Here is a 24,956-nt window from a genome sequence, read left to right on the forward strand (position 1 = left end):
TTAGTACTAATCACTGCCTCTTTTGCTCTGAGACTCTTCCCTCTGTCTGTGATTGGTCATAATGACTGCCTCATTTGTTCAGAGACTCTTCCCTCTGACTGTGATTAGTCCCAATCACTGCCTCATTTTCTCTGAGACTCTTCCCTCTGACTGTGATTGGTCCTCATTTGTTCTCAGACTCTTCTCTCTAACTGAGATTTGTCCTAATCATTGCCTCATTTTCTCTGAGACTCTTCCCTCTGACTGTGATTGGTCATAATGACTGCCTCATTGCCTTAAAACTCTTCCCTCTGACTGTGGTTAGCCTAATGGCTGCTTTTTTGCTCTGAGGCTCTTCCCTCTGACTGTGATTTGTCCTAATGACTACCTTATTTGTTCTGAGACTCTTCCCTCTGACTGCGATTAGTTCTAATGCCTGCCTCATTTGCTCTGAGACTCTTCCTTCTGACTGTGATTAGTCCCAATCACTGCCTCATTTGCTCTGAGACTCTTCCCTCTGACTGTGATTTGTCCCAATGACTGCCTCATTTTCTTTGAGACTCTTCCCTCTGACTTTGATTGGTCATAAAGACTGCCTTATTTGTTCTGAGACTCTTCCCTCTAACTGTGATTAGTCCTAATCACTGCCTCTTTTGCTCTGATACTCTTTCCTCTGACTGTGATTGGTTATAATGACTGCCTCATTTGTTGTTAAACTCCTCCTTTTAACTGTGATTGGTTCCAATGACTTCATTTGTTCTGAGACTCTTCCCTCTGACTGTGATTAGTCCTTATCACTGCCTCATTTGCTCCGAGACTCTTCCCTCTAATTGTGATTGGTTCTAATCACTGCAGGATTTGTTCTGAGACTCTTCCCACTGACTGTGATTGGTCCTTATCACTAGTCTGTTTGTTTAAAGACCCTCCCCTGACTGTCTTTGGTTATAATCAAAACATATTTGATTTTTCCCTAACTGTGACTAACTGCCTTGTTTGCTCTGAGACTTGTTTATCTTATTGTGATTGGTTCTAACATTCTTGCCTGAATTTGACTGGTCCTTAGCACTGCTTTGTTTGTTCTAAGACCTTCCCCTAGCTGTGATTTGTCCTATTCACCGCCTTGTTTGTTTTGAGGCTTCTCTATTTGATTGTGATTGGTCCTAATACTAATGCCTGAATGTGATTGGTCCTAAACACTGTCACGATTGTTCTAGGACCTTCCTCTGACTGTGATTGGCCTATGATTGCTTCCTTTGTTTTGGGTGTCCTCTTTGAAATGGCAGTTGGTCCTAATGCACTTTTCCCGACTCTGATAGGTCTTCATCACTGTCTATTCTTTAGAAAAACACTTTTATTGAAAAATATAGCAAATGAATGAACTATCACCCAGCTTCGCACATGATGATCTTTGTATAAACACGTTGTATCTATTTGTTATTTCTTTATTCATGATCATTAATGAACTCCTGAAACAATAGTCACTTCAGGGATCAGTGGTGTCCAGGACAGTTGGGTTTGTGGAGGCGGAGGGACCGAACTTCAGCAGGTCACGCAAACCAACAATCAGCTCCCTCATCTCATCCACCCCCGCTCAATTAGGGACCTGTCCTCTTTCACAAACTGGGCCAAAGCAAACTTCCAATTACTCAATAATTACTGATAGAACAATCTGTGACTTCCGCTTCCCTCTGTTTACACTGCAGATATTCTCGGAAGAACTCGATAGAATTAACCATCATAATTAGCAGAATAGAGATACATTATGTTTGTGCTTCCACTCACTGGCCACTTTATTAGAAACCCCTAATGTATCTTGTGATTCCACTCACTGGTGGCCACTTTATTAGAAACCCCTACTGTATTTTGTGCTTCTACTCCCTATAGGCCACTTTATTAGAAACCCCTAATCTATCTTGTGATACCACTCAGTGGTGGCCACTTTATTAGAAACACCTACTGTATTTTGTGTTTTGACTCACTAGTGGCCACTTTATTAGAAACACCTACTGTATTTTGTGCTTCCACTCACTGGTGGCCACTTTATTAGAAACCCCTACTGTATTTTGTGCTTCCACTCACTGGTGGCCACTTTATTAGAAACCCCTAATGTATCTTGTGATTCCACTCACTGGCCACTTTATTAGAAACCCCTAATGTATCTTTTGATTCCACTCACTGGTGGCCACTTTATTAGAAACCCCTAATGTATCTTGTGATTCCACTCACTGGCCACTTTATTAGAAACCCCTAATGTATCTTGTGATTCCACTCACTGGTGGCCACTTTATTAGAAACCCCTAATGTATTTTGTGATACCACTCAGTGGTGGCCACTTTATTAGAAACACCTACTATATTTTGTGTTTTGACTCACTAGTGGCCACTTTATTAGAAACACCTACTGTATTTTGTGCTTCCACTCACTGGTGGCCACTTTATTAGAAACCCCTACTGTATTTTGTGCTTCCACTCACTGGTGGCCACTTTATTAGAAACCCCTAATGTATCTTGTGATTCCACTCACTGGCCACTTTATTAGAAACCCCTAATGTATCTTGTGATTCCACTCACTGGTGGCCACTTTATTAGAAACCCCTAATGTATCTTGTGATTCCACTCACTGGCCACTTTATTAGAAACCCCTAATGTATCTTGTGATTCCACTCACTGGTGGCCACTTTATTAGAAACCCCTAATGTATTTTGTGATACCACTCAGTGGTGGCCACTTTATTAGAAACACCTACTGTATTTTGTGTTTTGACTCACTGGTGGCCACTTTATTAGAAACACCTACTGTATTTTGTGTTTTGACTCACTAGTGGCCACTTTATTAGAAACACCTACTGTGTTTTGTGCTTCCACTCACTGGTGGCCACTTTATTAGAAACACCTACTGTATCTTGTGCTTCCACTCACTCACTGGTGGCCACTTTATTAGAAACCTCTAATGTATCTTGTGATTCCACTCACTGATTGGCCACTTTATTAGAAACCCCTAATGAATCTTGTGATTCCACTCACTGATTGGCCACTTTATTAGAAACCCCTAATGTATCTTGTGCTTCCACTCACTCACTGGTGGCCACTTTATTAGAAACCTCTAATGAATCTTGTGATTCCACTCACTGGTGGCCACTTTATTAGAAACCTCTAATGAATCTTGTGATTCCACTCACTGATTGGCCACTTTATTAGAAACACCTACTGTGTTTTGTGTTTTGACTCATTAGTGGCCACTTTTTTAGAATCAATTACTGTATCTAGTACTTCCACTCACTCATTAGTGGCCACTTTATTAGAAACACCTACTGTAGCTTGTGCTTCCACTCACTGGTGGCCACTTTATTAGAAACGCCTACTGTATTCCACACACTGGCCACTTTATTGGAAACACCTACTGTATCCCATTCATTGGCCACTTTATTAGAAACACCTACTGTATATCATGACTCCACTCACTAGTGGACACTTTATTAGAAACACCTACTGTATCTAGGGCTTACACTCACTGGTGGCCACTTTATTAGAAACACCTACTGTATCCCACACACTGGCCACTTTATTGGAAACACCTACTGTAGCTTGTGCTTCCACTCACTGGTGGCCACTTTATTAGAAACACCTACTGTATCCCACACACTGGCCACTTTATTGGAAACACCTACTGTATCCCATGTAGTGGCCACTTTGGTGTGTGTTGTGTATGCTCTGGTGCACTTTTTTTGAACGACCCATATTGACCCCACAGTGCCCCCTACTGTTGATTGTGAGAAAGAGTCATTTAAGGCCTAACATACCCAAACCCCCACTTTTTTCAGACGCTCACTGTACAAGTAAATTAATCCAAATCAGGACTGATGTGTCATAGTAGGACTGGAGGCAGTATCTTGAAAATTGCAGCTATTTTTTCGGTTTTAGAATAGCCAAAAAGGTGCTTCAGGAGGTTGACAAGTATTGTGAGGCGGTCACTGTGGTATCCCAGGTACTATCAATGCTGTCCACGATTTTGGCTAAAAGTTGCTGATCCAAAACATTTGGTAAATGTTTTGCTGGACAGCAAAAGAGCTTAGCTAATACTTTGGTCCAATATCTCCTACTCATGTAAAAAGTGTCTACACATACTCTACTATGTTGTCATACTGCCCTCTTGTGCCCAATCTTAATATTGAATTCCCTAAAGGAGCAGTCCATTTTTTTTTACTTTTACTTTCTTCATAGTTTATTGTTTGAGTTGAACACATTCATATTGGGGGGTTGTAAATGTAAAATTGTTGCCCATTGTGATGAAAATACAGCATAAAATTTCTTAGCCATTTACAATAAATAAAGACATATTATTTTTTATTTATTTCTAAAACCCACCAGTGAATCTATGTATACATCACCAATCCAAAGTTTGGACAAACCATAAATTCAGTGTTTTTCATTATTTTAAAATGTTCTGCATTGTAGATTACAGTTTACAGAGTTGAATTTCTGAAAAAAAAAAACAGTTGTTTAATCTGCACATCATCTAATTACTTGTGCACATCACAGAAGCCATTATCTGTCTGCGTTATCATTATCTTATCTGTACTAATAAACAGTTTTTAGGAGAGAAATCTGTTAATTCATATCCAGTGCTTGTTTGAATTTAAAAGAATTTTTTTGTTGTTATTGTTTTTTTAAGAATTGTTTAGTTTACCTAATTTAGCTTAGCTTTACACCCAGCTGCTGAATAAAAAAAGAAAACTAACTGTTCCTAACTAGTGTCATATAAAGAGCTATATAATCCAGTGCGCCTTATGTATTAAAATAGACCAGAAAAATAGACGTTTATTGACAGTGAGCATCATAATCCAGTCCCGCTCATAGTGTGAAACTAGTTAAACTAGTTTTCAGAGCCTGTAAAGCTGATTTTTATATTTATTTTATTTCTATTAAACTTTTACTTGTAAATGTCTCTTGAATTGAGGATTAGCTCTCAGGTTAATCATGACCTTTACAAATGGAGCAGCCGATTATTTAAACGTTTATTAAAGAGAGCAGATGTGTAATGTATCTGTGTTCTCTGCATATACTATATTACTGTATACTTCATATTACAGATAGACAGAATGACTCTTTTCACCCCTCAACTAAAGTAATTCGAGTAACTCAATAAAAAAAATTGACTGAATAATTTTCTGTGCTTCGTTTTTTAAATTAGAAAAACTCAGTGCGGTAACTCACGCTTTTAATGTGACAACTCGCTCAGTGTTACATTAAAAGAAGGAGTAAAGGAGTAAAAGCACATCACCTCCATCCTTAAATCCCTGCACTGGATACCAGTATGTTATAGAATAGACTTTAAGGTACTGTTACTGTTCTCTAAATGTCTTATTGGTGCAGGACCAGCATATATATCTGATGTTCTTAACCAATATGAGCCAAGCAGAGCGCTCAGATCATCAGGAACTGGTCAGTTAGTGCTCCCTAAAGTAAAAACTAAACATGGAGAGGCAGAATTTAGCTACTACGCTGCTCTTAAAAATTGCATCAGTTAACAGAGAGCATTAGAAGAGCACCAACACTAAACACTTTTAAATCCAGACTGAAAACCTACATGTTTGATTAGGCTTTCAGCTCAGGTTAAAACACTGCAGCTCCGCCCACTTTTATTCTGAAACGGCACTTTTGTATCATGTTTTATTCACGCTTTATTCGTATTTTATTATTTTTATTTCCTATTCTTTGTTGTTCTTTTACATATTTTTAATTTTACTTCTCTTTGTTTTTAATGATGTTTAAATCAATCATACTTTATTCTTATTTTAGTCTTTATCTTTATTTTTACAGTTATTCTTTTACATGTTATTTTTATTTGACATCTCTATGTATTTTAAATAAATTTGCCTTGCCTTGCCTTGCAAAGACCATCAAAAATGTTATAAAGAAACTTTAATGGGTCAGGTACAGCTCTAGATTGTGTATGTTAGGAACCAAAAACAGCATGTGTGTGTGTGTGTGTGTGTGTTGACTAGCTGTTGATTTTGCTCTATGATATATCCTTTATGATCCCTGAATAAAAAGTTTATTGTGTGGTATGTGCTACATTATCTGGTTTAATGGATTTATCATTTTTATATACTGCAGACTTTACAGTAAGCAGGCAATACACTGTAAGTACTGTAAGACTTCAGTTCACTGAAGCATCTACCCTAAAGGAAAACTACAGTAGTCATTGTATAATTTGCTCTCTGTCTCTTATGATCCTAAAACTATTATTTATTTTTTTATTTTTTATTTTTTATTTTTTTAATGAAAATGTTTGCAGGCAATTATATGTTTCTAGAACACTGTTTTATTAATTGTGCAAATAAATTCACAGTGTGAACAGGACAGGAATTGTAAGTGTTTGAATTCAAAGCAGAATTGGGGAAAAGTTGTTTTTCTCAGAACTCCTCGATGTTCTCCCAGGATTAATCAGGGTAAATATACCACATCACTACTCCACTAGGGTTGATGGTGATGGTGAAGTGAGTTTTTTCTGAAGGCAAAAACACTATTTCATCTTTAAACACGTCGTAGGCCTGCAGGAGGAAACAAAGTGAAAACACACTCAGTACATCAGCGCTACAGAAATGTAGATAAATGTTGAGAGGAATTAGTGCCAAATTGAAAAGCAAACACTATCGTGAAAAAATTCAAATGCAGTCCACAAGATACATTGCTTTTCCTCACTAACATTCAGAATATGTGCCAAAATGAAATGCAAAATCACTATCACATTACATTTCAATGCACTTGATCTCTTTATTGAAAAACAATGCACAATAATTGACATTATCAAAACTAATCACTGAATTCGAGTCAGAATTGCACACAAACCTGCTTAAAAGGGGCAGTGTAAAAGCTATTTAAGGCCTGAGTCCGCGTGATGTGGTTTGGGTGTGTTTTGGGTGAATTTTTTTAACATGACGCTTCTCCTTACTGAGTTTTACTCTGACTGTTTTTTCAGCCCCGCCCCAATTTAAGTAGAGGGTTCTGATTGAACACTGATTACATTTCATTTTGGCACGAATTACACGCTTCTCCTAGATAAAATGCAATCCTCTGAAATGCAATTGTGATTTGCTTTTGAACATGCTCAGTGCCACACAGTGGAATACATTGCAGTTGAGCTGACTGCATTTTAATAAGAGAGAGTAAAAGAGAGAGAGGAAGACAAAGAGAAAGAGAGAAAGAGCAAGAGACAGTAAAAGAGTGAGTGAGAGTGAAAGAGAGAGAGCGAACAACCAAGAGATTTTAGCACAGTGAAGTATTCGTGTTTCTGTGCAGACTCTTTGCTTTTGTCTCTTTTTTTTTTTTTTATTCACTGTGTGTGGTCTCCTCATTTGTCGCATTTATGGGCATTTCATGCAGGCGCCAAATTTTTACACCTTTTTGTACTCTGTAGTACAAGTGATCAAACTGATCTTTTAAGAAGACCTCACTGCTTCTGTTCTGACTTTCACTCTGAGAACTTTCTACTATTTCCTGTACTAATAAAGAACACAGTACAGTGCTTTTATTTCCAGTATTTGAGTAGTACATTTTACAATACACTACTCGCAATACTTAAGTGCAAAAAATGTTGAATAATTTATTACCTTCACTTAAGTGTGGAGCTTAAAGAACACTTTAACATCTACTCAAGCCACCTTTATTGAGTGCTTTTTGATAGAGCAATTATACTTTTCTTGGGAGAAAAGAGTGGTATCTACCCAGAGAGAGCACATTGTGGAACTTTTTGCTCTCTTGGGCTCTGGCTGCTGATGCCGGAAAAATGGCATTACTTAGGATTGAAGCACACGTTTCTTAAGGTGCTTATACACTGCACATGGTAGGTGCAAAAGTGGTGAGTTTTAGAAAACCCTGCCTATTATCGAGAGGGGTCTGTGTGCAACAGGGGCTTCACAGTGCACATGCACTACCGAGCCCCAGAAATGCGCTCTCAAGCCCCAAGTTGTTGCATTGTGGGTGGACTGATTGTTAGGTAAACCCATGAATATTAAATGTTTTAAGCTTTAGTGTCTATGTTTTGTCTTACTGTTACGCTGTAGATAGCTAGTTAGCTTGATTAGCAGTAGCTTCTTGCTACTGTTATAACTGACATGTCGCAATTTAGCAATAAAATGTGCTTAATGCTAGCAAGCTAGCTACTCATAGAAGCTAAAACAATCTACCTGAAACGTTGATACATTTACATTTAATAAGTAGTTAGCTACTTGGCTAAAGTGATATCAGCATTCAATTTACCCACATGTTCATACTGATCTCTTCTATGACTGAACACACCCAGTTTCATTGGCCACTGAAGGTTTGGGGCTTGAGAGTGCATTTCTGGAGCTTGGAGGTGCATGTGTACTGTGAATCCCCTGTTGCACACAGACAGTCTTGCTATTATCAGCAAGTGAGCACAACTCAACCTTTCCATGAAGCTCTTTACACTCTACTGTTCTTGATCTAATACATATATATTTTGGAGATCTGTAGTAATTGATCTGCAGAAAGTTGGTGACTGTTATTTTACACTGACAGAGGGAGTTGCTGTCATTCCCAGTTGCTTTCACTGTGTAATAATATCACTGACAGTTGACTGGTAAATATTTAGTAATAAGAAAATTACACAACTGGACTTGTTGCAAAAGTGCTGCATCCTATCACTGTACCACAGTGCTGGAACTCACAGAGTTCCTGAGAGCGAACCATTCTTTCACTAATGTTTGTAAAAGCAGTCTGCATGTGTAGGTGCTTGGTCTTTGGCCATATAGTGTCTCTGTTCACACAGATAATTATTACACTAACTATTCCACTTATTTATTATTACTGATAGCTGGAGTGATTTTCAGTGGTGTGGCTAGTGGAGTGCTATCTGACCGTGTAGCTGCCGGTGGTGTAGTTGAGCAGGCTGAGGGTTGAGTGGTAGCGGTAGGGCATGTCTGTCCGTCGGCTCAGGAAAACCAGGGCACTGGCAGATTTAGACAGAGGCCTCCAGAACACCTCGATATGGCCCTCATCCTAAAACAGAAAAAAAATTAATGTGTTAGACAGATTAACTCACATGGCAGTAGTTGTTTACACTGTGTAACAATGGTTAATTATTCATGGTGAATGAACCAATATAAATAATTTTTAAAAAAAAGGTGTAGAAATGTTTTTTTTTAATTGCTTCATTATACATTACAGACAAAAGTTTTAACTAGCTAATATAATATAACTAGCTGTGGAAAAAATGTTTTCTTTTGTTTTTGCTTTTTTTTTTTATCTTACTTACATTTTTCTGATTACCAAACAAACTTTTAACAACTTCAACTAATATCAGACAAAGATAAGGTTAAATATAAAAAGCAATTTAAATTAAATGATTTCATTTATTAAGGGAAAAGTAATTTAGTATGAAAAGTATTTTACATCTATAAGTCTGGAAAAGGTTATAAAGTAATTTCTAAAGCTTTGGGACTCCAGCAAACCACAGTGAGAATTATTATTCACTAATGGAGAAAACATGGAACACTGGTGATCCTTCCCATATGTGACTGGCCTACTGAAATTACTCCAAAAGGGCATGGACAACTCATCCAGGAGGTCAAAAAAAAGAACTGCAGGTCTCACTTGCTTCAGTTAAGGTCAGTGTTAATAATTTAATAATAAAAAAGAGACTGGTCAAAAATGTTATCCTTGGGAGAGTTTTAAAGTAAAAACACTGCTGACCAAAAAGAACACAACAGCTCATCTCACATTTGACAACAAACATCTTAATGATCTTCAGGACTTTGGTTAAATATTCTGTGGGCTGATGAGACAAAAGTGGAACTTGTTTTCCGTTACATCTGGCAGGAAACTAACACATACTATATAAAAAAAAACAACAAAAAAAAAAACAACAACATACTGAATGTAAAACAGGGTGGTGGTTTGTTGCTTCCGGTTTGGACAACGTGCTGTAATTGATGGAATTCTGATCTCTACCAGAATACCCTGCCATCAGTTTGTGAACTTAAGCTCAGGCATACTTGGGTTCTGCAGCAGGACAATGATCCAAAGCACACAAACAAGTCCACATCTGAATGGCTTAGAAAAATTAAAATAAAGATTTTCTAGTGGCGTAGTCAAAATCTGATTGAGATGCTGTGGCATGATCTTAAACAGACCATTCATAGTCGAAAACCCTCCAAAGTGTCTGAATTAAAACAATTCTGTAAAGTAGAGTGGGACAAAATTCCTCCACAGAGATGTGAAAGACTCAGTTCCAGTTATAACCAAGTTTTTGGTTTAGGGGGAAATATTTGTTAACATAGAGCCAGGTTGGTTTGAGTATTTTTTGTCCCTTAATAAATGAAACTAGCGTTTAAAAACTGTTTTTTTTTTTTTGTATTCATTGAGATTATCTTTGTCAGAAATGTGAAAAATGTAAGTATGATAAAAAAGCAAAAACAAAAGCAATCTGTAAGGAGGGAAATACTTTTCACAGCACTGTACATACCTATTTTTTCAGTGGTTCTGTCTGACTGTCATTTTACCTTCAGGATGCGTCTTCCCTGGATTCCCAGAGGGTCCTGGTTGATGGCGATGACAGCTTTGTTCTGCAGGATATTCCGGGCTTCACTGCTCAGAGTTCTTAGATCATTTGACATGATCAGAGGTGCAGCCATGATAGCCCATAACGCCATCTGAGCTTTTGACTGTTCCAAACTCAACCCAAAGTTCCCAATGATCAGCTGAAAGATCAAATATAAAACATTACAATCACAAGAAATTAAATTTGGAGCCATGTAACAGTACATTCATCTTCATCCTAGCTGGTGCATGACCGACCTTTAAAGTTTCAACATTCAGAATAGGTCTGAAATTATGTGAGTTGTAGTTTGAAAGTTTAAAAAAGTAGGATTATTATTATGTCATTAGCGTTTTATTACATTTTGGTCACTTCATCAATCAATATGTCAACAACAGCATGTGTTAGACTGACCATGTCAGGGTCATTCCAGCGTCCAGGTCCTGAAGCAGGCTGCAGGTAGTCCTGGCTTTGGAAGAACCAATCAACAATGTTCAGCACACTGTCCCACGAGTCTTCAATGTCATAATAGTTTCTCCACAGGTTACAGATTTCTCCCAGAAGGGTGTAGTTCACCTGCAAAACACAAATCCTGACCTCATTCACTCCTTTATTAAATGAATCCTGTTAGCCAATAATCCATTAGCACTGCCTGACTCACGCTGGGAGGGAGTCCACCGCGATAAACAGGCCAGCTGCAGGCGTAGACAATCGGACGTCCAGTAGCATTCAGAGCCTTGGACATCAGAGGATAACCTGTATGGGTCATCATATAAAACAGCAGATGTTTTTAGCTTTAAAGATGATAACAATTTTTTTTTTGTCAGTCAATTTCCGCCCAGACAGAAAAACTCTATACTGTATATCACACACACAGAGGCTCCAGTTTAAATCAAGGCCTGATTCTACCCCAAATGCTCAGCTCAAAACCAGTGACGAAGTGCTGCATGTGCCAACACCCTGGTTGCTGAGTATAATATGACAATTGTTCAGAGGCACTCATGCCAACACCCCAGTTGCTGAGTATAATACAACAATCATATCATGGGCTGCATGTGCCAACTCTCCGGCTGCCATATATAATATGAGAATCAATCCAAACTGCTTATGACAATCCACCAGATGTGCCACACAAACAGTTGCAGAGTATAACATAACAGTTCATTCCAGGGACCAGTTGCTGCACGTGCCCACACCCCAGTTGCAGAGTATAATACAACAATCCGCCCAAGCCAATCGTACAAGCAAGCTGGATACCAAGTATGAAATGAATCAAACTGAGCTACTTGTGCCAACACCCTGATTGCTGAGTATTACAATAGACCAAGACATAAGTGTGAACACTTTAGTTGCTAAGTATAATATAACAATCGGCCCAAGCCACTTGTACCAGCAACATGGGTACTGAGTATAATGTGGGAATCAGCCCAAGCAGTGGCGTGCACAGAAATTTTTGGGGGCAAGTGCTCAGGGGGAAAAAGGGCACTTTTTAGCGCACGTGGAACACTTCATTATAAAAAAAATTACACGCACATGTTGAATGAAATTTTACTTTTTTTTGTAACATTCTCTAAAAGTGAGTTTTCAATGGAAAAATGATAAACTGATAAAATACATATACAATATAGGGCAAACTGTACAATTTTACTTGATGTGTATGTTACCTGGCTGGTGGGACACGGGGGAGAAGAAGCCTATCTGTTGCCGTGCGTGCTGTGCTGAAGACTCGCTGAACTGAACTGCTGCTACAGCGCTTCTAGTGTGCCTTGCGCGCGACCGCGCGGGGTCACGTGACAGAGAAAGAGAGAGGTCGGGTGTGTGCGAGCTGATTTCAGGGCATTCTGTTTTCACTCTTTTTAATCGCTCAGGTTTTCAAAAGATCATTTCAAACCGGCCTCAGTAAAATCTTAATAATAATAATATTAAATAATAAAAAAAAAAGTTTCAAAAGGGCACTTTGGTTGATAAAGGGCAGAGTTGGTGGTGCTTTAGCTGTCTATGTCTGCACGCCTCTGAGCCCAAGCCACATGAGCTAACACCCTGGTCCTGAGAATTAAAAAACAACAGGACCAAGCCACAAATGCCAACGCCACAACAACTGGCCCGAGAAGCATGTGCCCAAGCCACTTGTACCAGCAACCAGGGTACTGCATGCAATATGGGAATCAACCAAAGCTACTTGTGCCAACACCCTTGTTGTCAAGAGTTTATTACAACAATTGGTCCATGCCACTTGTAACAACACCTAGGTTGCAGAGTATAATACAACAATTGACTCAAGCCACTACGATTACTGAGTATAATAAGACAATCTGCAAAAGGTACAACATCCCGGTTGCCAAGTATAAAATGTAAATGGCCCAAGCTGCATGTGCCAACTTTTTGAGTGCCAACACCCTGGTTGTTAAGTATAAAATGACAACTGGCCTGAGCAGCATGTGCCAACACCCCAGGTGTAGAGTGTAATACGGGAATTGGCTTGAGCTACTTGTGCCAACATCTCGGGTGGAGAGTATAATATGCGAATCGTCTCAAGCTACTTGCCAAACCACAGTTGCTGAATATTATACAGAAACTGACTTGAGCTGCACACTTTTATACATCAGCCGAATTTTTTTTTTATTATCTAGGAGAGGGCTCTCTGAAATGATTTCACCTTCAGAAAAGATCATCTTTCATATCATCACCCTATTAGCTTGTACATAAAAATATGAAAGACATTTTTTGACACCCAAAAACCACATTATTCCACTCTCACAATAAATAATTTATAGGAACCATACCCTGCTGCTGTTCTTCAGCATTTGAATTGCATCCATCAAACTTCAGCATGTCCACCTGCCACTCTGCAAATGTCTGAGCGTCTGTCTGTATCTGCTCCAGTGTGGTGCCAGGGTACCCAGCACACGTGTGTGTGCCCATGTCTGCGTAAATACCCAGCTTGAGGCCGAGCTGGTGAACATAATGCGCCAGCTTCGGAATTCCATTTGGAAATCTGAAACAGAGAACAAAACACAAAAATGTAATTTATTTAAAGGTGTTAAATCTCACATTTTAAACATTAATATAGCAGCAATTAATTTCTATGTAAAGATGTAGTGGAGTAAAGGTGTCCTGAGCAGAGAACCACAAATCTTTAACATAGAGCCATCCCAAGAGACAAGACAGTGCAAGATAAAACATTCAGGTGAAGGCAACCGTTCAAATATTTAACAATAAAATATCCACTATGCTAAGAACAGGCCTATACAGCGTTGTAATTTAGCTACTACACTAACATCCAGCCTCTGCAACATCAATGCAGTTTAGCAGCTAACAGTTGGCTTTTTCAGCATAGAAGCAGTTTAGCCACTATGCTAACAGCATGCCTATACAGTGTTAGGGTGGTTTAGCTGCTACCGTAACATCAAGCCTCTGCAATGTTGGGGCAGTTTAGCAGCTAATAGCAGGCCTCTTCAGCATACAGGCAGTTTAGCCACCATGCTAACATCATGCCTATACAGCATAGAGGAAGTTTTTTCCACAATGCTAACATTTAGCCTTAGCAAGGCTACAGAATCTAGTCAAAGTACATCCAGATACTACCCTAACAAAAACAAAGAGAGCAAGAGAAATCATTTAACAAAAGAAAAGAAAAAAGGGTGGTTGAGACAAAGAACAATACAGGCAAACAGAGAGAAAAAGAGAGATAGAGGGATTACCTGACTGGGTCTGGCATTAAGCGCCCCCTGCTGTCTCTGGAGGTGAATGACCAGCAGTCGTCGATAATGAGGTACTCATAACCCAGCTTTAACCAGCCATCCTCCACTAACTGCTCCGCCATGTCTTTATACAGAGCTTCACTACACACACACACACACACACACACACAAACACACGGTATTAGGCAATAATCACTTGAATTATCTTGTCACTAACAAGTTAATAAGCTACTGTTAATTATAAAACTAATAAAATAGTAGTTTGTTTCAGTAACTTTCCCGTTCCACCTTAAATGGCGCAACACATGGCAGAGGATGCAGTATTTTAGGTGGAACTGAAAAATAAAATAAAAGCTAATAAAAGTTAAATACAGTCATTTCAGCTCCCAATAACCCAATTAATCGATGGATAATAATAATGAATTGCTGCAGCACTAGTTAACTAGCAGCAGTTAGGTTGCTGAACGTTAGCGCTCCTCGCGTGCTTGAAGGATTGTCCCCATTTTAAGGTAGTGTTGCCAACTCCTCAGTAAGGAAAGTAGCTATTGGCTGTCCTAAAAGTTGCTAGAAGTCGCTAAGTGACGTCATTGCCTAATTTGCATAATATGTTTTTGAAGCTGTAAAGGATTAACGTTGTGGGAGAGGAAAAAGTGAGTAAAATACGGTAACAGTAACTGAAGAGCACATGTTCATCTCAGAGTCGGCAAGTCTCCAAGAACATCACAAAAACACGCTAGATTTGTCGCTAGTCGCTTTTTTTTTTTCTTTTCTTTTTTTTACAAAAAAAGGCGCTAGAGGGTCTGAAAAGTCGCTAATTTAGTGATAAAGTCGCTGAGGTGGCAACACTGTTTTTAGGGGAAAGATTTCACCCCATTTCCCCTCAATCAAACTCTCAAACACTCAAAAACAGGGGGTAGGGATACAAAAGAGAAATGGAATTGGCCTAAAACTCATTGTTGATTACTAGAAAACATTTTCTGGGACAGAAAAATGCATGATAAATGAGATAAACAACATTTCCTTACTTCCTTACTTGTTATTATTTAAACAAAAAAAGTTAATGTTTTAATGTGAATATGACTTAACAGTAATTAATTTTTGTTCTACATTTCACTTCTACTGTCTGCAGTACCTGATGCAGTTGTTAGGATCATTCCTGCAGTCGATATTACAGCGGAACCGCTCCCAGGACATCCAGCCCATAGGGGGCGTCCTCGCCAGCCCATTATCCAGCGCCAGAGTGGGTAAAGCCAGCAGCAGCAGCAGTGTTAGCTTCAAGAGCATCTCTAAGAAAAAAAACACATTAAAAACAACAAAAACAGATATTTTGTTTTACTATAGCTAACAAGAAATAGCCCCTTTAATTAGCGCTAGTGCTAACTGCATGCTAGTGTACTGGTATGTAGAGATCAGAGAGTGTCAGAAACAACATGGTGAGGTTGTATTTGTGTTTAGTGCTATGCTAAAAGTATCCTGAGGTCAGGCTGTTCTGCATTCAACTTTATTTTACCTCATTTCAGTTAGCTTTCCCTTATAACGGTGCGCTAATGTGGGCTGATTTTTCCTGTTCTAAAGTAGCTAATGCTAACACTAACGTCACATTCATGCAATGTTTTGGATTAGCCAGGCTAACACACAGACACCCAGGAAGGAAAGCAGAAACAGGTTAATGTGGTCTTGTTAAAACTGTATTAAGGATTATATCAGGAATTTCATCATTTTCACACAGATTGTTTTATTTGTTTTTTTATAAAATTTTCTTCATTCAGTTTTTTTTACAGCTAAAATGTGTGCTTGCATATAAAATAAAATCTTCTGCTGCCCACCCTGTAAAGATATCAAGGTAATTAAAATCTAAATTTACATTTGAAAGAGAACAGGGTCATCATAAACAATTTAAATGTTTTGCTAAAATTGTCCACTCTGTCATAACACATTAAAAGGTCTGAAGTATTTTATTTATTTATTTAAGTTTTGAGGGCCAAAGGGCACAGTATTCTGATTATGACCCTTATCTATTTGTTTAATGATTTGTTGGGAAGACCATTAAAGCTTCTCTGTTTAGGGTGTGGTATTTTCTGATGTTTAGGAATGTTTAGGAAGGTTGCACATTTGTCCTGTGAGACATATATAACTTTAAATTTTAAAACATTACATGTTATTGTATGTGGAAGCATATATTCATGCTTTTGTACTGTGTTTTATTGACCTGCAATATAAATGTAAGATAAGATAAGACCTGATCATCTCCTTGTTATTCTTTTATTGTAGTAAACCGTAATACTGTGTTGTGTTCTGTCTGTGTATGATTGCCAATTCAAAGGTCCATGAGAGCACCTCTGCAGTGTTTTATAGTACTGCTTGATTATTGGTTTATATAAAGATGTCCTTTCGCTAAAATGCACATTTTCTTGTTTTTTTGTAAAATACAATAGGTCTCTCTGAGCTGTATATGCATGCTGCACCAGCGATGTACAATTGAGCTATTTTTAGAGCAGTGCTGTTTACACTAGTTAAATCCTGGGGTGGATTTTTACTTTCTGGACTTGGACTACCCACCTCTGTGTGTTTACATAGGTTTACATAGGACTCTAAGACTAGGTCAGTGGCTGAACTGCACTAGGTCAGGGCATTACACATGTTGCAAAGTAACATGACATTGCAAAGACTGTTATTAGTGTAAAAATAATTTTATTTTAAAAACTTTTCTAACTGTTGTCCGCCTCGCTGTGCTGTTATCCAATGAGAGGAGACGTTTGCATGTATGAATATTCATGAGCAAGAGCCAAATTCCTATCGTTTCTCCCCATCAACTCCTCCACCGGACTAAAGCAGTGTTATATATCACCTGAGCTTTTTTTTTTTTTTTTTACAAAAACAGCTCACATGGCATTCATTCATACTAGAAACCACAACTAGACGTTTTACAATGAATAAAAAATGATGGAATGAGACCTATAAGCCATAATTCACCTGAGAGCTATTCAGTTATTATATGCTTAGGAAACTTTAATTTTTTTTTTTAGAAAGTTAAAGTTAACGTTCCTAGAACTTTCAATCTGTAATGTTTTCTGGATATTCTTAAAACATTTTATTTTTATTTTCGTGGAACCTCGAAAACGTTGTTAAACATTCTTATAACATTTTAAAAGATATATCTTTACCTTGTATAGTACGTTTTTTTTTATAGCCTTATATATTTTCTATTCTTCTTTGTTTTAATTTATGCTTGAATATGTTTCTTATTGGATTGTGTTGTTGCTGCTGGATGCCTAAATTTCCTTTGGGATAAATAAAGTATCTATCTATCTATCTATCTATCTATCTATCTATCTATCTATCTATCTTATAATAGTGTCAATCACTTGCTGTTTGTATTAAATATATGAGAGATAGTGTCTGTGATGTGCAGATTGGAAAAATAGTTTTGAATAACTCTCTACATGAAATGCATGAAAGTGAAACAGAGAAATTGTATTGACACCTTAACCAACCTAAAACCAAAACACAAGTCTAAACATGCTACTGCAGAGGTGTCCGCTAAGAATCTCCGATATTGTATGTTTTAATATAATTAAAGTCTAGTTAGAGGTTTAATTTATGCCTGTCATTAATGCTGTACCTGCTCACTAGTTTAAAACATTTTAAACATCAAGAATAAAGCATAAAAACAATTGTTGCAGTGTTTTACCTGTGTTATTATCACTTATTCAGTCTTCAGAAGATCTTGCGGTTGTGTTGTGCTTCCTGGTTTGTAGCGTAGTCTCAAAGTGTGGTAAGATCAGGTCAGACGTTAAAGGTCTATCAAACTCAGCCTGGATTATAAAACACCCTGTACCCAACTTCCTGTTTATGTTCCTGTAGATAACACAGCATCAGGCCTTCAGGCAGTTTTTGATGTTTGCTTAAAGACCAGTTTAAAGATCAGTAAAAAGCATTAGTGCCTTCTGTAAAATAGTGTCAAATGGAGAATGTATTATTGTCAGAAACTCTGAAGCTCATTTGAACCTTTTAGATTAGATGTCACTTACATGTCACTTTCTCAGTTCTTCATAAAAGAGGTTAATGACCCCAATCTGATTCAGGACTGATTCAGATATTCTTAGATATTTATGAAGGTGAGGGAAAAAGGAGTTATTTTATTCACAAACTACACAAACCATATGTTTAATAAACACTAATTCTATTATAATATAAGGATGTGAGGTATCACTGAGAACACAGGATACACAGGATGACATTTCAGAGGAAGTATGGACACAAATATAGGGAACTCACTTTTCTTCCTCTAATTTACTGACCTGGAGGGATTTTTATTTGATTTTGAGTTTGAGTATACACTGCCTGGCCAAAAAGAAAGTCTGTGTGTTTGGGGTTGCTGCAGTTGGTCTGCAGGTTTAGGTTCAGCAACAGTATGTGCTGAAAGAATGAGGTCAGTTGACTACCTGAATATACTGAATATAGACCAGGTTATTCCATCAATGGATTTTTTTTTTATTCCAATATGACAATGTCAGGATTTATGGATCTGGAATTGTGAAAGAGTGATTCAGGGAGCATGAGATCATCATTTTCACACATGGATTGAGAGTTCACCACAGAGTCCAGACCTTAACCTCATTGAGAATCTTTGGGATGTGCTGGAGAAGACTCTGTGCAGCTGTCAGACTCTACCATCATCAATGCTGCAAGATCTAGATGAAGAATTTATGCAACACTAGTTGAAATAAATCTTTTGACATTGCAGAAGCTTATTAAGGCAATGCCACAGTGAATGCGTGCAGCAATCAAAGCTAAAGACGGTCCAAAAAAATATTAGAATGTGTGACTTTTTTATTTTTGCTGGCAACTTTTTTTTTGCCAGGCAGTGTATATTTTAAAACACCAAAAAAGCTCAAATCTAGACTAACTGGGACTGTTGTACCTGAATAGAGGGACTATGAATCAAATTAATTAATTTTTTGGGGATAGTAAGAGGAGATTCCTTTCTAGGATTCTGGGTTTTAAAATTATTGTATCATTTAATTCTATGTGACATCCCATTCTTCAAGTTTAATATGAGGTCAGCCCATTCGTTACAGCAATAATAGCAGCTTCAATGCTTGAGAGGGCTTTCCACAAGGTTTAGGAGGGTGTTTATGTTTTGTTTTTTTGGATTCATAAACAAAATCCTTAAGTGAAACAGTCATTCCAACCATTTTCTAATTTCTAGTAGAAGCATTAAATCTCTATATCTAAAATGTACATGTGCTGTACTGGACTTCCCAGCAGATGGTGCACTCTTTCCAAAATCAGTTCTAATAACAGAGCAACTGTAGATTTTACAGTGTGAACACTAGTGTCAACAAGTTCATCACAGAAAACAGCAGAGAGAAGTTTAAGAACTGCATTAATTAAAAAATTAAATTCAAGTACTGTGTAAAAAATGTAAACACCAAAGGCATTTATGTCAGTTTTACTCACAATTTTACTTTAGAACAGATAAATGTAAACAAGAATAAAACGTGGATCCAGTTTTTTTTTTAACAAATGCCAGATGTGGCCCTGACGTTTCCATATTTTTGTATTAATGCTATTTTGATGTGCAAATAGAGTAAAACACTGAATATCCAGATAAGCAGTTTTTATTAAATTCAGATTTTTGCACAGTACTTCATAAAACCGAAAATCAGGCACATATGCAGACAGGCATACTATAGACATTGTGGTCAACTGAGCAGTCAAAAAAAGTTGAAATAATTATTTACAATTTTTTATATTTGTGTGTCTCATTTATTTAAATAATCTTGAAAAAAAAAAAAAAATAAATTCTAAATTTACTTGTAAAATTACAGTGAAAACAACTACATGCATGTGCACAATCAGGTTTATATAAAAAACAGAGATCATGGCAAGGGGGAAACTCCCACAGATCAGAAGGATGAAACACTGGGAAGAATCAAGACTCTTTGAAGACCATAGAATTGCCTTTAAATGTCAATATATGAGCAGACATGTCACTTAGAACATGGGTAGGATTGTTTCTCATTGCTGTAAATGAGACTAAAATAAATTAACCAACGGAAGTTTTACCAGGAGACTCTAATGCTATACTTACACACTTGTCTTGCTGCTTTTCAGATGCTATTGTTTCACTTGTTGTCTCCAAGATTGGTCCCATCTGGTTGCCCGGGCGATTGACTCCACTCCTGCTTTTTGCATACATCAGGATCAGCAAGGATCCAAAGAGCCGGTCCAGACTTCCCTGGGGCCCAAAACAAGATTCTGATATAGGGCCCTCCTACCTGAACTCTGTGATCCAAAATTAAACTATGTAGATGGTAGATGTATAATTTAAGGTGGAATAACTATAATGGAAATAAAACAAGTTGTAACAATCTGGGTCCTATCCTTGATTTTTTTTTCTAATATTTACCATATTTATTTAGTTTGCTTTCACTTTATTTGCTTTCTAGAGTCTTCTGGTAGAACACAGAACCAGGATGTGGGTATCATGATCAGGATTGGGTATGTGTGTTGGTATGACTGTCCTGCAGGTTTTAAAGCAGCATTATTTATTACACTTTTTGCATATTCATTATTTAATACTTCACAACATGAAAAACCCAATGTAGGTGCAAACAAGATCTCTCAGCTTTCCTCATACAGTCCCCATTTGAACCCCTTTTTAGCCCAAATCTTCAATAAACCCAAACAATAAGTTGTTCACGATTGTTAGGAGAATCTAAGAATCTAAAAGATTCTCCACGATCAAACCAGTTTGGTTAATAATTTCTTATTGAGGAAAATAATGAAGCCAGTGGTCACCATGACAATGTTAGTGCTTGCTGAGGAATGTCTCCTGGCCTTTGTCTATATGCACTGCTCATATCTTTAGGTCAGTGGGAGCTGCTCGCCTGCTGCTGGTGGTGCTGCTGGTCATTGAAGTGCGGCGGGTGGGTGAACCTGGTGGCCGTGGGCTTCGGTGAGAATCTGAGCTGGACTCCCCAATGGAATCAGGGGTGCTTGGTCGACTCTTCCTGGAACCCACCCTAAGGGAGGCTCGGGGTTCACGGTTGGAGCACCGAGCCTTGGGGTCACCCACTGAGTCCGAATCTGAGGCCGTACCCTCTGCTACAGGAGCACAGTTCCAGGGGGCTGTAACTTTCCATGCCCTTTTTGTTGGGCATTGAGAGGTTTGAGACTTTTCACAATCCTGGTCTTCCTTGTCGTGTGTTGATAGGTGGGTAATCTCTTCAAGGTCATCTTGTTTAGGAGGTGTGATGGATTCTCCAGCTGGGGATCGTGTGCTCTCGCTGCTTGTATTGTTGGAGTTGCTGTTGTGCTCCATTGGGCTGTGCAGTGCATCCTTTGGTGCATCCAAGTCACTCTTGCCAGGATGGTCACTTTGCACTGGCAGGAACGCAGACGAGGGGTTGATAAGAGGCGGGTAGGAAGGTCCATCTTGTGGCCTCTCGATCAAAAGGTTATAACTGCTTGGCGCTGACGGTATAGTGGCCTTTCGACCAGTGGAGATGCCTATGCAAGTCTGTTGAGCCAGAGAATCCTTCTTGGCCTTGTTGAAGAGGTACCCGTCCTCTTGATCCGAATGCTTCAACTGCGGGTACAAGGCAAGGATGCCCTTTTTGAGCTTCTTGTATCCCAGGTGCATGATCTCTAAGATGTTAAGGAACAAGGAAATGGCGGCAATGCACTGCATGAACACCATGAAGACACTCTTTTCAGTAGGACGGGACACAAAGCAGTCAACGGCGTTTGGACAAGGTTCCCGCTCACATTTGAACAAGGGGTCAAGTTGGAAGCCATACAGAAGGAATTGGCCGGTCATGAAGCCTACTTCCACAGCAGAACGGGTTACTATATGGGCCACATAGGTACGCAGAAGTGAGCCTCTTAACGGGGCCTTGTTCAGCTTGCCTTGGTCAATTTGACGAAGCTCTCTTTCGATTTTCCGACGCACTTCGGCCAGTTCCGGGTCCAAGGCCTCCAGCTCCCTCCGAAGTCCAGCTTTCTTTCTTTGTCGCTCCTTCTCCAGAGCTCGGAGACGGTACAGAGCATGGCCCATGTACACCAGCGAGGGTGATGAGACGAATATGACCTGTAGAAGAAGTAACAAATTAGGTGATATATAGGTATATAAATCTACTGGTCTCCAAAATTGATTCCAAAGTGCCACGGTCTTGCAAAAGACACATGCTATTTGAAAGAACACTTTGAAAGAACATTGACTGGCCTGGAAACTGCATGATGGATACTCATGTCTTCAGAGTAACCTGTAACTAACCTGTAGCACCCAGTAGCGGATAAGGGAGATGGGAAAGGCACGGTCATAGCAGACGTTCCTGCAGCCAGGTTGTTCTGTGTTGCAGATGAAGTCTGCCTGCTCATCGTTCCACACGTCTTCTGCCGCCACACCCAGCACCAGCATGCGGAAGATGAAGAGGATGGTCAGCCATATCTTCCCCACCATGGTGGAGTGGATATGCACCTCCTCGAGGATGCCACCCAAGAAGTTCCAGTCTCCCATCTTCACAGGATTTTACACATTCCTGCAGAAACATGACAAGGGGAGATAAGGGAAAATGGTGTGGAATGTTTTTTTTACACTGAAGGTCATAAACTCACAGGGCCCTGTCTTACACTCTGCATAAGGTGCATTGCGATGCTTATTGCTATCTTATACCCTGCCAACACTCTTATTTTCACCCCTTCCATCTGTGCCATTTAAATAGCAAAGGTGCTTGTGAATATATCTACGCTAATGGGTGTAGTGGTTCGAAATGACACTCGCCGCTACTTCCTCCCATGGCTGCTTCACCTTAAGGATAAGGATTCCTGCTGTTCCCATAAATGACCAGGTAGCTACACCGCACAAGGTGTGCTTTTCTTGTCATTATGATAGCAACGACTGACATGCGCTAAATTGAGCTGCAAGATGCATGATTAATGGCTCGCCTGAAGATTTCTAAGGTAGGGCCCATAGAATTTATCAGTTGTTCTAGTTTTATGTCATGAACCATACCATACCATACATGAACCAGCGTCTGAAACAAGGTTTTTGAGCAACTTTGCTACTTCCTGTCATCATCATCTACATGGGCTGTGCCTTGATTGGTTTGTAAAATGTTATCAATTCAGTGAGTTTTCTTTCTAGGTGTTGTGCTGAATTCTGCATCCTGCCAGAATCAAACTTTCCTTGTGAGCTCAAAATTGGTCCTACACATCTGCTGCCTGTTTTCTATTTTAGTTTAAGATTTAAATTAAAATTTATTTGCTCAATAATATTAACATTAAACTTGCATTAAACTCATGTTAACAAATGAGTTTTCCTTTACTGTGCTACATTTGTATATTCCATATATTTCCATAATTCATAATAATCCATACAGACATAGGTACTCCCAAAATGTTATGTTGAACTGTATTCTTATACAACAGATCAAAACAAGTTTTTAAGCAAAGCGTATATTGTATCTTGATTGGTTCGTTGCTTTGTGCTTCTTTTGTTTTGACATGTTATTTTGAGCAGGTGTCATATAATTTAGTTAAGTAATAAGTAAGATATTTATTTTGAAATGTAATAGAGTTAAAGTAGAAATACACACTTTGTTACTGTTCACTACTTATGCTTATTTTTAAGAGTATAAACATTGGGAATTAGAAATCAATAGCAGAAATAACTAGACGTGTTTTGTTGTTAACGGACCTACATTGTTAAAAATGTCACACTGTATTTTGCTCAAGATATATAAAAATGTTTGCTAAATAATCATATAAAGAGTATGAAAAAGTGTACTGACCAAAAGCATTAAAATGAATACTATTAAAATCATCAGTTATCCTCACTCTCTTTAACTAGTCCTTCATATTTATGCAATAAAGATCAGAATAAAGAGAATAAAGACACATACCTTCAACAAATAAATACAAAATGAAGAAAAGCAAAATGCTTCATTGCAGGTTAAAAAAAGTAATCCCACCGGCGCTACATGGTGTAAACAGTAGAAACTCTGCTGACTGAATCTGAACTGGGACAACTTATAGTCCATTCAGAGGAATCAATACACCGGTCACCCCCTCCCCCATCCATGACCCATGAATGGGTGTGGATTCTGGTGGCGATGGTATTACTGCAGCAGTTGGTATGGTTGCAGGTGTGACCGTGGACCATGGGCATAATCAAATATGTGGGCGTGGCCGTTCATAGAAGTGTGGGAATTTATGAGTGGTCAGGGACAGTCTGAACTTTCCAGGGCACACGGGTCTCCAAGTAGCACATTAGCTTGTTGGAAAAGCCTAATAGATATTACGAATTTGCATGTTCTGAGATGAGTGTGTGACAACATTCAAACTTGTGGAATTTAAATGTGTATTATATGTTAGCCACCCCCACCCCAGCACTATATTAAAAAGATGTTAAAAAAAACTAATTGCAGACCTGCAAATCTGTTGAAACCATATTTCATTTTGGTTAAAAGGTGTAAATATGCCTTTTTAACTGGTTCAGAAGACATTTATGTAAGGAATTGTAGATGTTACAGTGTTTTCCGCCAAAAAGAAATATTTCCAACATTCACTTTCAACCAAAATTAAGGTACATAGCTAATAGCTCTGACATCTTTTTAATGCATAGCTAGGATTGAAAGTCAAAGTTAAAAAGATGTCTTTTTTCCAGTGGTTAAAAAAAGACTAATATGTGAGGACTTTTACACATTGT

At 38.4% G+C, this 24,956-nt stretch overlaps 2 protein-coding genes across 2 annotated transcripts; both read right to left on the reverse strand.

Annotated features, from left to right (window-relative positions):
- Positions 1-6,279: 6,279 nt before the first annotated feature.
- LOC103035758 (alpha-N-acetylgalactosaminidase) lies at positions 6,280-18,039 on the reverse strand. The gene is made up of 9 exons (XM_007230952.4): positions 17,931-18,039; positions 15,372-15,525; positions 14,240-14,380; positions 13,322-13,533; positions 11,200-11,294; positions 10,953-11,114; positions 10,504-10,701; positions 8,861-9,001; positions 6,280-6,531 (listed from the first exon to the last, which is right to left on the reverse strand). Exons 2-9 carry the CDS (start codon positions 15,521-15,523, stop codon positions 6,421-6,423), a joined length of 1,212 nt encoding a protein of 403 aa, XP_007231014.3. The 5' UTR covers positions 15,524-15,525; positions 17,931-18,039; the 3' UTR covers positions 6,280-6,420.
- A 1,344-nt stretch (positions 18,040-19,383) lies between these two features.
- Positions 19,384-24,336, reverse strand: gja9a (gap junction protein alpha 9a). Its single transcript, XM_007230953.3, has 3 exons — positions 24,151-24,336; positions 22,524-22,788; positions 19,384-22,337 (listed from the first exon to the last, which is right to left on the reverse strand). Exons 2-3 carry the CDS (start codon positions 22,764-22,766, stop codon positions 21,105-21,107), a joined length of 1,476 nt encoding a protein of 491 aa, XP_007231015.3. The 5' UTR covers positions 22,767-22,788; positions 24,151-24,336; the 3' UTR covers positions 19,384-21,104.
- Positions 24,337-24,956: the final 620 nt, after the last annotated feature.

Source organism: Astyanax mexicanus, chromosome 4, assembly GCF_023375975.1.
Source record: "Astyanax mexicanus isolate ESR-SI-001 chromosome 4, AstMex3_surface, whole genome shotgun sequence".
Lineage (NCBI taxonomy): Eukaryota > Metazoa > Chordata > Actinopteri > Characiformes > Acestrorhamphidae > Astyanax > Astyanax mexicanus.